General features: G+C 42.4%; 1 protein-coding gene across 1 annotated transcript; it reads left to right on the plus strand.

The window, feature by feature from the left end:
* The first annotated feature begins 1471 nt into the window (after positions 1-1471).
* LOC148106028 (uncharacterized) lies at positions 1472-13401 on the plus strand. The gene is made up of 7 exons (XM_087845889.1): positions 1472-1624; positions 2591-2766; positions 3089-3199; positions 7178-7245; positions 7405-7509; positions 10564-10668; positions 13059-13401. The coding sequence occupies exons 1-7, from the start codon at positions 1505-1507 to the stop codon at positions 13115-13117; spliced, it is 744 nt and encodes a 247-aa protein (XP_087702015.1). The 5' UTR covers positions 1472-1504; the 3' UTR covers positions 13118-13401.
* Positions 13402-14645: the final 1244 nt, after the last annotated feature.

Consider the following 14645-nt stretch of genomic DNA (forward strand, 5'->3'; position numbering starts at 1 on the left):
AATTACTCCACAGAGTCTTTCTCATCAGACTCAAGTTTTCAGCTCCTACCTTAAGTACTGGTAGTGGAGTCAAGGGTGGGAACCGAGAATAAGTCATGTAAAATAAATATTTGACCACCTAAAACCAGCCAAAATTCTGGTTCCCACAGACCAAGCACACAGATTGGAGTCAATCAGCCTCCAATGCACTCTTTTCTGACTTCTGGTTTCTCACTAGTGGTTTGCATTGGATCAGAGTCAGTGTAACTACTGACTGCATGGAGCTGTTCTGTCGCAATGTGGACACTCAAAAACACAGACTTTCTAAAACGATGACGCACTTTAGGCATGTGATGCAGTCATGTGACCAATTAAACAAAGATAGCAGAGGGCATTATACAGCAGTTGTTTTGATTGCTCTCACTTTTGACAGCCCTATTAATGATTAATATCAGTTTGTACTCACTCACTTTTGCGCATGTGCAGGACTGGAACGTAAGCGTTTTGGGCTGTTTCAATGTGGACGCACAACTCTGTGAAAACGACTGAAAACGCTAGTGTGGACGCAGTTTTCAAATCTATGTTAAATCATGTCAGGTTTGTTCACACTTTGTCTCCCAGCAAGATCATGGAGGAGATTCCAGGAGACCTGTAGTCACCCTAGAAGAGCTTTAACCCATCAATATGACCAGTATCTGCTGGAGCCCTACAAAATGACCTCCAGCACAGTTTTGTGAATGTCTCTGACCAAACAATCAGAAACAGATTTCACGAGTGTCCCCAGGTCTCAACATGCTCTAGTGGGTCCTATGCCTGTTACAGTTGAGCCCAACTGGCATGTTCTATTAAATACCAAAATTGGCATATGGCGCCAGGTGTTTTTCACAGATGTTTATTTGTTGTTGTCTACAACAACAACAAATTCAAAAAAGGGTAAACTTGGGTACACCAACAGAGTCGTAGCAGTTGGAGAAGTAGGTGGTCAAAATATATCTGAGATTATAAAAGTTCTTATGAGTTGAAACTTCATATTTAAACAGGTTCACCTAATGTAGCTGTGATTCAAATGCCAAAATAATTCTATAGACCTATAAACTTTGTACACACCAAAGCTGTTTTCTGCCTTCCGTTCACTATGAACAGGCATGTATTTTCGGTTTATGCATGCCCAACTTTGTGCTGAAATGTTTAAAAGAATGTGAAGTATGAGCACAGGTTCACTATGTGAAAACAGCTGTAGGGAAACCCGGGAGGGCTTAGCTATGCTCGGCAGTTTGTTGCAGGTCAATACATGTTGGCAAAACAACATGGAGACATTACTCAAACAGCTGATAAGTGACATGTTTGCTTATGTGCCTCCACTATGTTTGCACAATTCAGCTTTCCAGAATTCTTCAATCCAGTGGAGTTTTTAGCTGCTGTACAGAGCAAAGTACAGCACAACATAGTAGGTTTTGTAATAGCGTGCCTCTAAATGCCAGGTATTTCAGGTGTGAGGGAAAACAGCAGCTGACAGCTATCCACCATGCCTGCAACACACCGGGCTTTTGCTCTCATCTCTCTGCTGTCCTTCAGCGTAGCAGCACCAACAGTAGACGACTGCAATCAGCTGACCCAGCCTCTGCAAGCTAACGAGCTTCACCAGGTACAGGTCCCTGGACCTCTAACCTCAGCTGTCTTTCTCCCTCACAATATGACAATTAGGCCCAGAGTTGTTTTGTCAGTTACAGAGTTTTCCCAGCTTTGGCTCTTCACACCTTGCCATGTAGTGGGCTGATTGGGGTGGCTGTAGCTCAGTTGGCAGAGCAGGTCAGCCACTAAACAGAAGGTTGGTGGTTTGATGCCAGGCTGCTCCAGTCTGCAAGATACTAACCCCATGTTGCTCTCTGATGCATCCATCGGTGTATGAATGGGAGATTCTTTGCACTTAAGAGCTCAGAAAAAAAGTGCTTGAGTGAAGTGCTCAGACAGAGTAGAAAAGTGCTATATAATAACCAGTCCATTTACCATTGATTTAAACCATGTTTTATGAACACTGGCATTTGACTATGGAAGCTTTGGCTCTAAACAAAATAATGTGGTCAAAGGAACGGTCACAAAAAACTGAGCTATCAGACAGTGTGGGATGTTTCAGGAAGTGGACCCAAACCCAGATGTTAGCCACAGACTAACAATCAACAGTTATAATTATTAACTAATTGTCTGCAGACAATGATGCCTTTACACATTCCACATGTGTCAGTGCGATGACACGATTGGTCCCCATGTGTCCAGATGTGGCTAATGATTTGCAATTTAGAGGCAGATGGATCTAATCTCATTTAGCCACATTAACCAAATTTGACAGGCAGCATTTTATTCATGATGATATTGTTGACAAATTGATGACATTTGAGACCCGAAAAGTGAGACAGTGTAGAAAAGTGGCTGTTAGTTCACAACAGCTAATGCAATATCTTTTCCTCTTTTTTAATTTTTGAATTTCATTAAAAGCAGCTATTGTTTGCAGTTTCATAAGAAAGCAGTTGCAGTGACATACAGAGGTAAAATACCAAAAATTGTATCCATATTCACACCTTTCTGAACCTAACTGTTCTTTCACTCTGAATAGATCCTGGGTAGGTGGATCTTTATTCAGGGGCTTGCCGGTAACGGTAGCTTGGGCGACACTTTGAGGTTTGTGGAAAGTACGTGGATGGTGCTGAATACAACATCAGACAGTCGGACCCTGCAGGCAGAGATAGCTGGCCGAGTGGTTCAACAGCTGGACCAGTCTGTTCAGCCACAGTAAGTATTTTTAAGTATTTCTCCCTGTTCTCTAATCTGGAGGGGGGGCAGTAGATATTCAGATAGCAGTGGTGATCCTGGCAAAAGCAAATGGCCATAAGTCAAAAACTGGTTGAGGCAGACAACTAGATGATGACACTGTTTCAATGGAAACACGAGACACTGGAGAAGAAAATCCAAACCTACATGGGCTTCTGTTAAAAAAGTGATATATCTCTTACATCAATGCCAATACATTTAACTTACCTATATTTTTAATTTACAGAGACTAAAATTACATGTTTTTTGCATATTGAGCTAATTCTTTACATTTTGACGTTAGAGTTCCAAAGATGGAGAACGCCTCCATCCCGACCAATTCCCAGGGACCTGAGCTTTCTTCGAGCCCTAGCTCCCACCCTGTCAGCAGTTCCACACCCCATCTGGTCATGAAGTAAGCCATGCTTCTAATATTATTAAGAGAGAATTCAACCCTACCTTCATCACTTACTAGTCAAAGTAAACAACAACCACTTTTTATTTGTGTACTCTGGTGTGCGATCTAAGGCCAAAGTCTGCTGCACACAGGCAACCACGCTCAAAGCAACTCTCTGCAATGTTGGCTCTGGCCTTTGTCTTTCATTTACATACATCTGTTCCTTTGTAAATCGCTAACCTCTGTTCAGAACTGAATTCCCAGAGTTTTTCATCAATGTCACATTTCTGGAGGGATTTTTTAAGGGTGTTATGAGGCGGGTAGGTGATATGTGTCATACACAGGTGAGTTGTTGTTGTTTGTGCATAGCTTCATCATAGCTACCATAGCCACCACAAGTCAGGAGAAAATTGAGGTAAGACAGCTGTTCTCATAGTAGACGCAGGTAGCTGAACAGTAGATTGTTTAATTAAAAACCCACTGTGTGCACAGAGGCAAAACTAAGAAAACTGTGTCTTTGTCCAACCAATCAGAATCAGAAAGGGTTTTATTGCCAAATGTTGAGCAGGTTTACAACATTAGGAAATTGCTGCAGTACTTAGTGCAAACATACTGTCATATAACGCTTAAATAGACATAAAAATAAAAATTAAAAGTGCTAAGTAGATAGATATATACATGAGTGCAGGTGGTGATCAGTGCCAAACATGGAATGATGCAGTGAACACAGCGTAGGGTCATGTGTTAGTGGTGGGAACAGTCATACGGTTATTGTTCATGAGTCCAACAGCAGAGGGGAAGAAACTGTTCTTATGGCGAGAGGTTCTGGTGCAAATGGACCGGAGCCTCCTGCCTGAGGGGAGCAGGTCAAACAGACTGTGTCCAGGGTGAGAAGGGTCAGCTGTGACTGAGCTGCACGCCCCAGTGTCCTGGAGGTGTACAGGTCCTGCAGAGATGGGAGTCTGCAGCCAATCACCTTCTCAGCAGAGCGCACAACACGCTGCAGTCTCTGTTTGTCCCTGATGGTGGCTCCAGCGTACCACACGGTGATGGAGGAGGTGAGGATGGACTCGATGATTGCGGTGTAGAATTCCATCATTGCCGTGTTGGCAGGTTGAATTTCTTCAGCTGCCTCAGGAAGTACATCCTCTGCTGGGCTTTCTTTATGACGGAGGTGATGGTGGGCTCCCACTTCAGGTCCTGGGTGATGGTGGTACCCAGGAAGGAATGAGTCCACAGTGGTGATGAGGGTGTCAGTCAGGATGATGGGGGGGGGGGAGTGGGGCTGTGTGCTTCCTGAAGTCCACAATAATCTCCACTGTCTTCTGGGCGTTCAGCACCAGGTTGTTGTGGCTGCACCAGGACACCAGACGTTCAACCTCCCTCCTGTAGGCAGACTCATCCCCGTCCGAGATGAGTCCAATAATTGGTGGTGTCATCTGCAAACTTGATTAGCTTGACAGACTGGTGGGTGGAGGTGCAGCAGTTGGTGTACAGGGAGAAGAGCAGAGGAGAAAGAAACAGCCCTGAGGGGAGCCGGTGCTGATGGTCCGGGAGTCCGAGACATTCTTTCCCAGCCTCACATGCTGCTTCCTGTCCGTCAGGAAGTCAGTGATCCACCGGCAGATGGGATCAGGCACATTCATCTGGGAAAGCTTGCCTTGGAGATGGTCTGGAAGGATGGTGTTGAAGGCAGAGCTGAAGTCCACAAACAGGATCCTGGCGTAGGTTCCTGGGGAGTCTAGATGCTGCAGGATGAAGTGTAGAGCCATGTTAATAGCGTCGTCTACAGACCTGTTGGCTCTGTATGCAAACTGCAGGGGGTCCAGGAGGGGGGCCGTGAGGGTCTTGAGGTAGGAGAGAACCAGGCGCTCAAATGACTTCATGACCACAGATGTCAGAGCCACAGGTCTGTAGTCATTTAGTCCAGTGATCCTAGGTTTCTTGGGGACTGGGATTATGGTAGAGGACTTGAAGCAGGCAGGCACATGACATGCCTGCAGTGAGGAGTTGAAAATGCCAGAAAACACTGGGGCTCGTTTGCACAGTGTCTGAGTGGCAGGAGACACACCGTCTGGGCCAGGAGCTTTTCGAGCATTCAGACTCTTAAACTGCTTCCTCACATCTGCTTCATGAATATGAAGAGTTGTAGTGGGAGAAGGTGGTGTGAAATCCTCCTTGGCGTGGGGTGAGGAGGGGGGTGTTGTAGGTGAAGTGTTTGATGGGGGTGATGGCTCTATGGAGGGGGGAGAGGTGAGGGAATGAGTGTCCAAAGTGTCTCTATTGTTGGGGCCGTTGGAGGTGTGAAGGCTGCTTGATGGCTCGTCAAAATGACAGTAAAGTCGTTAAGGGTGTTGGCCAAGAGCAAGTCATCAGTGGAGTGGGGGGTTTTAGGCTTGTAGTTGGTGATATTCCTAAAACTTTTCCACACAGAGGCCGAGTCGTTCTCTGAGATCTGCTGCTGCATCTTCTCAGAGTGCTGATGTTTAGCAACGTCCACTTCTTTAGTGAACCTGTACTTGGCCTCTCTGTAGCAGTCCCTGTCTCCGCTTCTGAACACCTTTCTCTTTTCCAGCCACAGCTTTTTGAGTTTAGGAGTAAACCAGGGTTTGTCATTGTTATAACTCACCCTGGTGCGTGATGGCACAATGCTGTCCTCACAGAAGTGGATATAGGAGGTGACAACGTCCGTAAACTCATCCAAGCTGTTAGAAGCAGCCTTCAATCATGGACCTAACTGTAGGGTGAGGAGCTCATTCATCTGAGAGGTGTTTAGATTAACTGAGCTGTATTGTGCTGTTCTACATATCATAATGGCGGAGATAATGGTGGAATAGTTTTTGATAGCAAAGCTGTTCTCTGGATATATCCAATTCTCCACCTGTTTCTCAACTCTCACTCAGAGATCTGCATTTACACTGTTTTATTCTGGCTAGCATGTTACTCCCTACCTCGCGCTGCGTCAACAGGTCTGTTGGTTTTTTAACCTCAAATTTCACATCCTCATTTAATGTTTGATAGTGTTTCAGTAGATAAAGGTGAATGGCTTGGACATTAATTGAGCTGTGGTTTGGGGGAGGCCTCGAAGGGGACTGGTGACGGCTCCTGATGTACAAAATAGAAGAGAAGAAGTTGAAAAGGCGAGGGAGGGTGTGAACTGGGGGAACATATCCGGTCGTTCAGTCTGCTGTAGCTACATCCTAAGGCTTTAAAAACTGAGCTTAAATAAATGATTAGCGGTAATAAAAGCCGAGGGAGGTCAACAGTGATCACTGACTGTTTTAGGAGCTTTTTGAGATTAAATAGAAGAAAATACAAAACATTAAACGTGTTAATAACACAAAAGCCATATTAAACGCAGACTACTTTAGGCCCAGAAGTAGGATTCGTCACATCATCACTTAACGACCGGATATAGATAAGAACCGGAAGGAGCGTGTTTGGAGGTGTGGTCCCACTCCTGAAATTCCAATTCTTCCAATTTGCTATACTGTTGGCAGAAAGCTGGTTGATACTGAAATTAACTGATTGCAACTTTATATAAAAACTAGTGTTGTTGCATCATGCAACTTTTGTATATTCTTCAAAATATTAGTTTAATCAGAAAGTGAAACTCTTGAGATTAAGAGTATCTATAGTAAGAGCAGTGGTGGAAGAAACCAGAACTCCCAGTGAACACCCACGTAAGCAAACTCTACACAAAGAGGTCCACTCTGGGGGTAACCCAGGAACAGCAACAGCAACAGTGGTCATTACTGAGCCACCATGCCGCCCTTCTTTGTGTTGATTAAAAAATGCCACAGATTACTCTGTTTAGATCTCAGTCTTCTATTATTAAAGTCAAATCAAGTTTGAAAGTGTCGGTCAAGGATGCATTCAGATGAGAAAAACGTCATAGTGTGCAAGTCAATATTTCTTTTGGTGTCTCATTATCAATCCAGATGAAATTTTAATGTTGCCATTTTCCACTTCCATTCTGCTTGATCATTGTTTTAGGGAGGATCGCTGCCTCAGGAATGTTCAGAACATGTCCCTCGTTGATGGCAAAGACTTAGAGTTCTACAGTAAGTTGCTTCAGTGAATAACATACAGTATGTACACATGTAATCACATCAGTTACATCTGTCACTCAGGTCTGTGAGGTTTGTCACAGTACAATTGGCATGCTCAGTTGATCAGAATTGTTATCCTCCCATCATGAATGCTTGTGTTTTGTTGCACAGTGAAAATTGCCAGTTCCTATCACAGGTTCCTGCAGACCTGCCCTGACTGTCTGCTCATGCACACCTACGATAAAGTAGCCAATCACCAATTGTTCTACTTGTTTGGTAAGTATGAGCAGTGATGGAGCATTTACTAAAAGAACTGACAAGTAAAACAGTAAAATATTTACTTCATGGACTATTCATTGTATATTTTAACTGTAATTAATGAGTTGTAGTCAACTGACAATTCTTTGGCTATTTCAAATAAGGGTGGAAGGGTGGACCACTTTGGCATTCAACTCATCATTTCTTTTAGTATCTCACTTTCCTATTTGCGAAGAAGTAAGAAAAGAATATAAAAACCAATGAGAAACTAGTTGTAGAGCCCAGTATGGATTTTCACAAATGGATTTTTCTACAACAAGTTAACTGATCAAGTAATTAATCATTTTAATATTCATCTACTAGAGTATAATTGTTTTCCATCTAAATTGTAGCCACGTCTGAATACAAAGTAGCTTGAGTTCAATCAGGGCTGGACTGGGACAAAAAATCGTCCTGGGCATTTTGACTAGAGAACCACAAAGACATAAAGCCTTTGAATGAAAACAAACGCTGTTGTGACAGTGATGTACACTGTCTTGTTGGTATATGTATGATTTCTATACATTTTACATCAGATGACCACTTTGGTTGTTTTGAGAATAATAGATTGCTGAATATACATTAGAGCTAAAGAGACTGTATTTTAGGGTGGCTTGTGTTGAGACAACGCCGGTCTCTGCGATTCTTTTGGTCCTGGTAGAGATCACGCTGAGATGTTTCCATGTTTTACACAATCCTTTTATTACCCATTATTCTTACAGATGCATCTGGAGATCAGCACACTGCATTCCTATGCAGTCCTATGCTAAAGGCTGATCTAAAGAACTCCACACAACAGTTACAGTTATAACCTCTGGTCTCCTCCCCCCTACAGTAAACACCCCCACAATGGAAATACACTAGTACAGTGGCCAAGGGTGCTGACACCCTGACCCCCACCTCCTTTTAAGGTAGTGTCCGTTTGCCCTTTGTCTGCCCCTCACCCTCAGTAACTCTTGTTTCATGCCCTGGGGGTGGGGGTTGATCCTTCTGCCCTGCACCTCAGTTCTTTGTTCCCATCCCAGGCCTATTTTCTATTTTGTATCCTTACACCCATTACCACAATATTATAATGTTGGAAGCAATCACAACTATATTCTCTTTAACGTTGATGCACATTACGGAATCTATTCTCAACACTTGCAAAATTATCATATGGAGTTTGCTAGTGTGTAAGAATACAAACAGAAAAGGCCTGGAATGTGAACAATGAACTGGGGTGCAGGGCAGGAGAAGAATTAACCCCCACCCCCAGGACAGAGTTACTGCAAGAGTTACTGAGGGTGAGGGGCAGACAAATAACAAAAGGACACAACCTTAAAAGGAGATGGGGGTCAGGGTGTCAGCACCCCTGGCTACTGTACCAGTGTTTTTCCATTGTGGGGGTGGGGGTTACTATAGGAGGAGGATACCACAGACTAAAACTGTAGCTGTTGTGTTGAATTCTTGAGATCAGCCTTTAGAATAGGACTGCAGTGTGCTGATCTCCAGATGTATCTGTAAGGGAAAATGTGTAACAAAAGGATTGTGTGAAACTTGGAAACATCTCTGCATGATCTCTACCAACACAAAAGGATCGGAGAGAGCGGCGTTGTCTCCCACAGTTGTAAGATTCAGACATTTTAAATGAGAATAAGAAAGAAAAGTATTTCTTTGTGCCCCCCTCCCTCCCTGTTAATGCCCTACCTGGCCCCCTGGCAAAACTTTGGTAGACCCGCCCCTGCACAGTTACCAGCTGTCAGCTACCTAAAAAAAGGATCCTGGTGTTATTTGTCTCTCAGAAACAGTTCAGAACTTCAACTCATTCATGTCACCTAAAAGGTAAACCTGTTTCTCCATCACAGCTCTGATGATTCAGTAAGGACATCTCCTGGTTTCATCTTCATGTTTCCCTCTCACCACATATCCAACCTGACATCATGACCAGCAGCTTTACGGCTGTGGCTCCAGCAAACATCAGCAGATCCTAGAAAGTAATATTAAATCAATTAAATAAATGATTTAATAAATAAATTAAATAAACAACTTATCAGGCTTTAACATGCTGCATGTATGTTTAGCGCAACATCCGCTGGTTTCCTCTTTCTGGCGCAAAGTGGGCGATAAACAAACAAGAGAGAAAAGCCGATCAGCTGATCATTGATCAGTTTCATAACTGAAGTAGCAACAGAGAGGGAGGGGGGAGAGAGTGAGAGAAGAAGAAGCTGTGCAGCGGAGGACACAGATTAACTCCAGTTTTGTGTCTGTTTTTTTATTCTAGCTGAAGTACGGGACAAACTGCGTTCCTTTTTGCCTCAATACCATTTTCTTCTGTTTGAATGTGATAAGACTGCTTTCAGAGCCGTTGCCCAAGCAAGGAGGAGAGTGTATCCGACCTCCTCGGCTGTAATTGTTCCAGCCCAGAGTCGATCATGACCAATCGACCACCTGTCATTGTTTATACCGTTACAAAAAAACCATAAAAACTAAAAGTCACCATCGCCCTTTGTGCCCGATACTCAGTCACAGTACTTCAAAAACACAATTACAGTCCATTTCTGGGTTTTAAAAGTTCCCTGCCATTTTTAATTTAGCAAAATTCAATTCACTTTTATTGATATAGTGCCAAATTGCAACAATAGTTGTCTCAACGCACTTAAAAAAGAGTGAGAAAAGGACAAACAAAAGGTTGTTTTTTTTTACACCTGGCCGTGCAGACTGCCCTCCATGTGCTATACAGACCGAGTACTGGCCAATACATTTAGCTAACATGTCTTACTTCTGTTTGTTGTTATTTCATAAAATTGTTAAACAACACATCTGTGTTAATTGTAGCAGCTTTATATTGTAACAGAAATTGTAACATTTAAGTAACCAGGAGGCTAACTAATAAGTGCAACATAGAGTAAACTCTTTTAAGTAGGGGAGGTAGTTCTTTAAGGAGGCAGCTGCCTGATCACACGAAACAAACAAAATACACTTTAGGATTCAAACATCCTCGAACACTAGTGTGAACACAATACATTCTAATGGTGCTGCTGTTGTTCTCTGCAGGGAGGAACAAGACTGTGACAGCTTCTGATTTAGAGACCTTCAGAAAACAAGGTGAATGCCTGAGGTTTCCCACGACACCAAAGTTTAACTACAACCCTAACAATGGTAAGCACCACATATCGTCCACATTGAAATAGTATATGAAATCAATCTGCTACATAACTTAAATGCAGTAGATTGCCCAGTGAGCAAGTTACTGCATTACCACACACTGAAAATGGTGTTGTAGAACAGGTTATCCCTGAACTTGTTTTAGCATTTCGGTTCATGAGTACAATAAAGCTTTAGAGGTGCTGGGAGATGGGGGTCTAATCATTTTTTGGCTGAAAGAAATCATCTCATACATCATGGACAATTTCTCAGTTTGTGATGTAATCTGTCTTCTTGGGTAGGCAGGTTGAGTGTGAGGAAGTAAAACTTAACATAAGGAGGTCTACAAAGAAAAAGCACAATACAATGTAAGCTTTGTTCGATTATTTGGTAGCTGTAACTCAGGAAGTACAGCATGTCATCTAATAGTTGGAAGGGTTTTGTTTTTTTGTTTTTTTGCTCTAATCAGTAACCTATGCAATGTATCCTTGGTGAAGAAACTAAATGCTCTCCAATACATGAGGGATGCATCGAGTGAGGGATATTGTATAAAGTGCTTGAGTAGAGATTATATATAAGAATCTGTCCATGCATTAGGATAATCAATAAAATAATTCTAAAGATTTATTGTTGATTTATTGTGATGGGCAGCAGATTCCAGATTCCTCTAACAGTCCAAAGTCATGCTGTCATTGGGGTTCGGTTAATTGGTGATTCTAAATTGCCCATAGGTCTAAATGGTTGTCTTTCTCTAAGCGTTAGCCCTGCGTCAGGCTAGTGATCTGTCCAGGGTCTACCCCACCTCTGATAAGGATAAGCGGAAGTGAATTGATGGATGATTTATTGTCTTGCAGCTGAAAATAACATGCTAGCCAGTTAGCACATAGGCTTAAGGTTCAATGGGGTAGTTTAGCTCAGACAGTAGAGCAGGTTCTACTTATCGCAAGGATGGTGGCTTGAGCCATGCCTGCTCCAGTCTGCATCCTTGGACAAGGTGATAACTCTCTGATGGATCCGTTGGTGTTATAAAGTAATTATACAGAAAAAACAGAAAGAAAGCGAATGAGACAAGTTCTATAAAGTGCTTTGAGCGCTCAGGTATAGTAGAAAAGTGCTATATAAAAAAACATGTACATGCCAACCAGTTGTGGTGGTCTCAAGGGAGCAACCAGACAGAGGGACCAACTTCACCACCTTTAATTGTAGCTAATGACAATAGTCTGCACTCCAACAACTCCAACCAGAGTTGGAGTTCACGGGCAGCAAGAATTGGAGGTTATGTATCAGAATTTCAGGAGCAGGACCACGCCTCCAAACACGCTCCTTCCGGCTGCTATCTATATAGGTTCCCCTAGTTCTGCAATCTGATCATTCTCGTTTACGTGTCCCACCCTCACTGCCTCCTTCTACTCCATTCTTCAATTTCTTCACTCCTATTTAGTACATGTGGATCTGCCAGGCCTGGGAGCCATTGCCAGTCCCCTTCGAGGCCTTCCCCAAACCGCAGCTCAATTCACGTCAAAGCATTCACTACTAAAACGCTGTCCAACTTATAATGTGGACGTGGGCCCAGCTAGTGAAAGACTTACCAAATAAATTGCTTGCACATGAAAAACATAACATCCCAATTATTTGATCTTTCACTTGAAATGTGCACACAAATGCATGTTGATCCTTATACCGACCTCCACTGCAAACCGAATGCAAATCTGATAGTTACAGTGAGTCACTGTAACATCCAGTCGGCCCTCTGGTCAGTCACACATCTTGGGAATCATGTTGAAGGACAGGCAGTGAAAAACACAGTGAATGGAGATGAAGCTCTTTGGGTAGCAGAATTAATGGCCGACTAGCTAAGATTTGTTTTACTCCCACATTTCTTAATGCACTTCAGCTTTCTCAAATAGCACTCTGGACCCTGCTTGTCCCCAATCCAAGCTAAGATTGCAAAGCTTCTCAAGAAGATTGCCATGCAGTTGCTGGTTGCTGTTGGTCGCAGTTTAGTTGCTGGATGATTTCCATGTTATAGCAGTATCTGGTAACAGAAGATGAAAGTTAAAGAAAAAACATATATAAACATGAAGTGAGACAGACTACAGCAAACTTATCTTTGCATGTTTCACAATGTTAATGACTCCAAAGTTCATCTCATCACAAGAATCTGTGCCGTTGTAGTTAAAGTAAGACAGGATGGGAAACAATAGAATTTACAGCCACTGCCATCTATTGTGTAAGAACATGACCCCTTGGAGAGAAAGGTATTTTATATATTTAGCATTTAATGGAGGGTAAAGGACACTTGGAGGTGGGGAGGACCTAAGGATTTGCATTTGATGTCACTTCTCCAGAACGATCAGTTTATCTTACTATTCCTGTTTGTCTGTGAATCTTTATTCCCTTTACAGAACTGTGTCCTGTGGAGGAAAAGAAGTCAGAATCCACACCTCAACAAAACCTCCACTAACAGAGTTCTTAATAACACTGCCACTGCTATTGTCAAACTTACGCTGTTGATTGGTTTTTACTCATGATTTAGTTGAAAGAAATTTGACAAGTAATAAGTAATTTTTACTAGTAGTAATCAGCTGAGGCATTTGATCTTTCTGAATGTAGACGTGCACTGAGGACAGACTGTCTGGCTGCTGAGTTTGGTTCTGTTTCTGTTCTGTGGATTTGTTTGCAGTGTTTTGTTTTTCTGTTGAACTGAAATTAAAAGTTGGATTAAAATACTAAACAAAAGTAAGAATGCCTGCTTTTGTAACAGAACAAATAAACAAAATTAGGCAATTATGAGGCTTCTCATAAAAAACACTAAATGCAAAAGGGTTTATCAACACACAAAGCATTCACTTTAACCTAGTAAAGCTAAAATATGAGGCTACGGATGATAATAAATTAAGAGCCATTTTGGAGCCAAAAGAGCCGACTCTCTGAAAAGACCTGAACTTCCCATCACTAGTCAGTAAGCCGCAAAAACCACGTCACGTTCGCCACTGACAGAAAATGGCAGTAAACATGTTTTTAAAACTTTAAGGGCTTAATTCTTAAATCCAGCTCCACACACGGTGTTACGTCTATGTCAGTTATGTGTAGCATTGCATGTCCCCTTTAACCCAAAGGAGATCCTTAAATATCCTGAATTGTTCCTAATGACAAAAACTGGCAGCTTCCCAAAAAGTGCAATAATAATGTTATATATTAATATTGTTTTGCACTTTAAATGAGTCAGTCTGTTAAAACTACTTCTGCCTAAGATATTCGTATCAAGTATAATTATATTTGGGGGTTTTAACCCTTTGAAGGCCAGTATGTTTACATAGCTGCACTGTGTTTTAACTGGAAAAATATTTTCCATAAAATACATTTCAAGAAAGATTTCATTGCTATTATAATTAGGCTTTTAGATTGGCACCAAGCTAGATTTTGATTCATCATTATTTTTTTTTTGCAGGGGCACAGTAAACGTAATAATCATAACCTATAATGGTATATGATGTGTTTCACTTTTTCCACACTAAATGTTTATTACCTTGCTAACGTGAATAAAAATACAAGCTCGGTTTGAACTAGAAAAACATTTATTTTAGAAAGATAAACATGAACATTTATGTTGTTGGGGATGGGGAGAGAGACAGACAGAGAGAGAGAGAGGTAGTATGTGTCTGGGTGTGAGAGTCCTGCTCAGGCGACGCAGTTGTTGCAAATGGACACACTGTGGTCCTTGCATGTGTACTTCTCACATTTGCAGCAGGTGTTGACAATTCTTCTCCTTTTTTCTTTGCAAAGTTCGCACTGCCCCCTGCCCTTACATTTAATGATGGGAGAGGGGCCTGCAGCCGCTGCAGTCACATCTGTGACTACTGCAGCAGCGGCTGATGAGCGGGGAAGGTGCTCTCTCTTTGCTATGTGTGGTTTCACCAGCATTTCTCCCACTTCTTCAATGAAGAGCCTCCGTCTGTGTCCTTTCTTCTCCTGCCAGGATGACTCGATTG

This window comes from Neolamprologus brichardi, chromosome 2, assembly GCF_056152115.1.
Source record: "Neolamprologus brichardi isolate AB-2024 chromosome 2, ASM5615211v1, whole genome shotgun sequence".
In the NCBI taxonomy this organism is placed as follows: Eukaryota; Metazoa; Chordata; class Actinopteri; order Cichliformes; family Cichlidae; genus Neolamprologus; species Neolamprologus brichardi.

Coding starts and splice junctions, on each gene's coding strand:
- LOC148106028 (XM_087845889.1), top strand. CDS start 1,505: ATGCCTGCAACACACCGGGCTTTTGCTCTCATCTCTCTGCTGTCCTTC. Junction 2,767..3,088: donor GACCAGTCTGTTCAGCCACA/GTAAGTATTTTT, acceptor TTTTGACGTTAG/AGTTCCAAAGATGGAGAACG. Junction 3,200..7,177: donor ACACCCCATCTGGTCATGAA/GTAAGCCATGCT, acceptor TCATTGTTTTAG/GGAGGATCGCTGCCTCAGGA.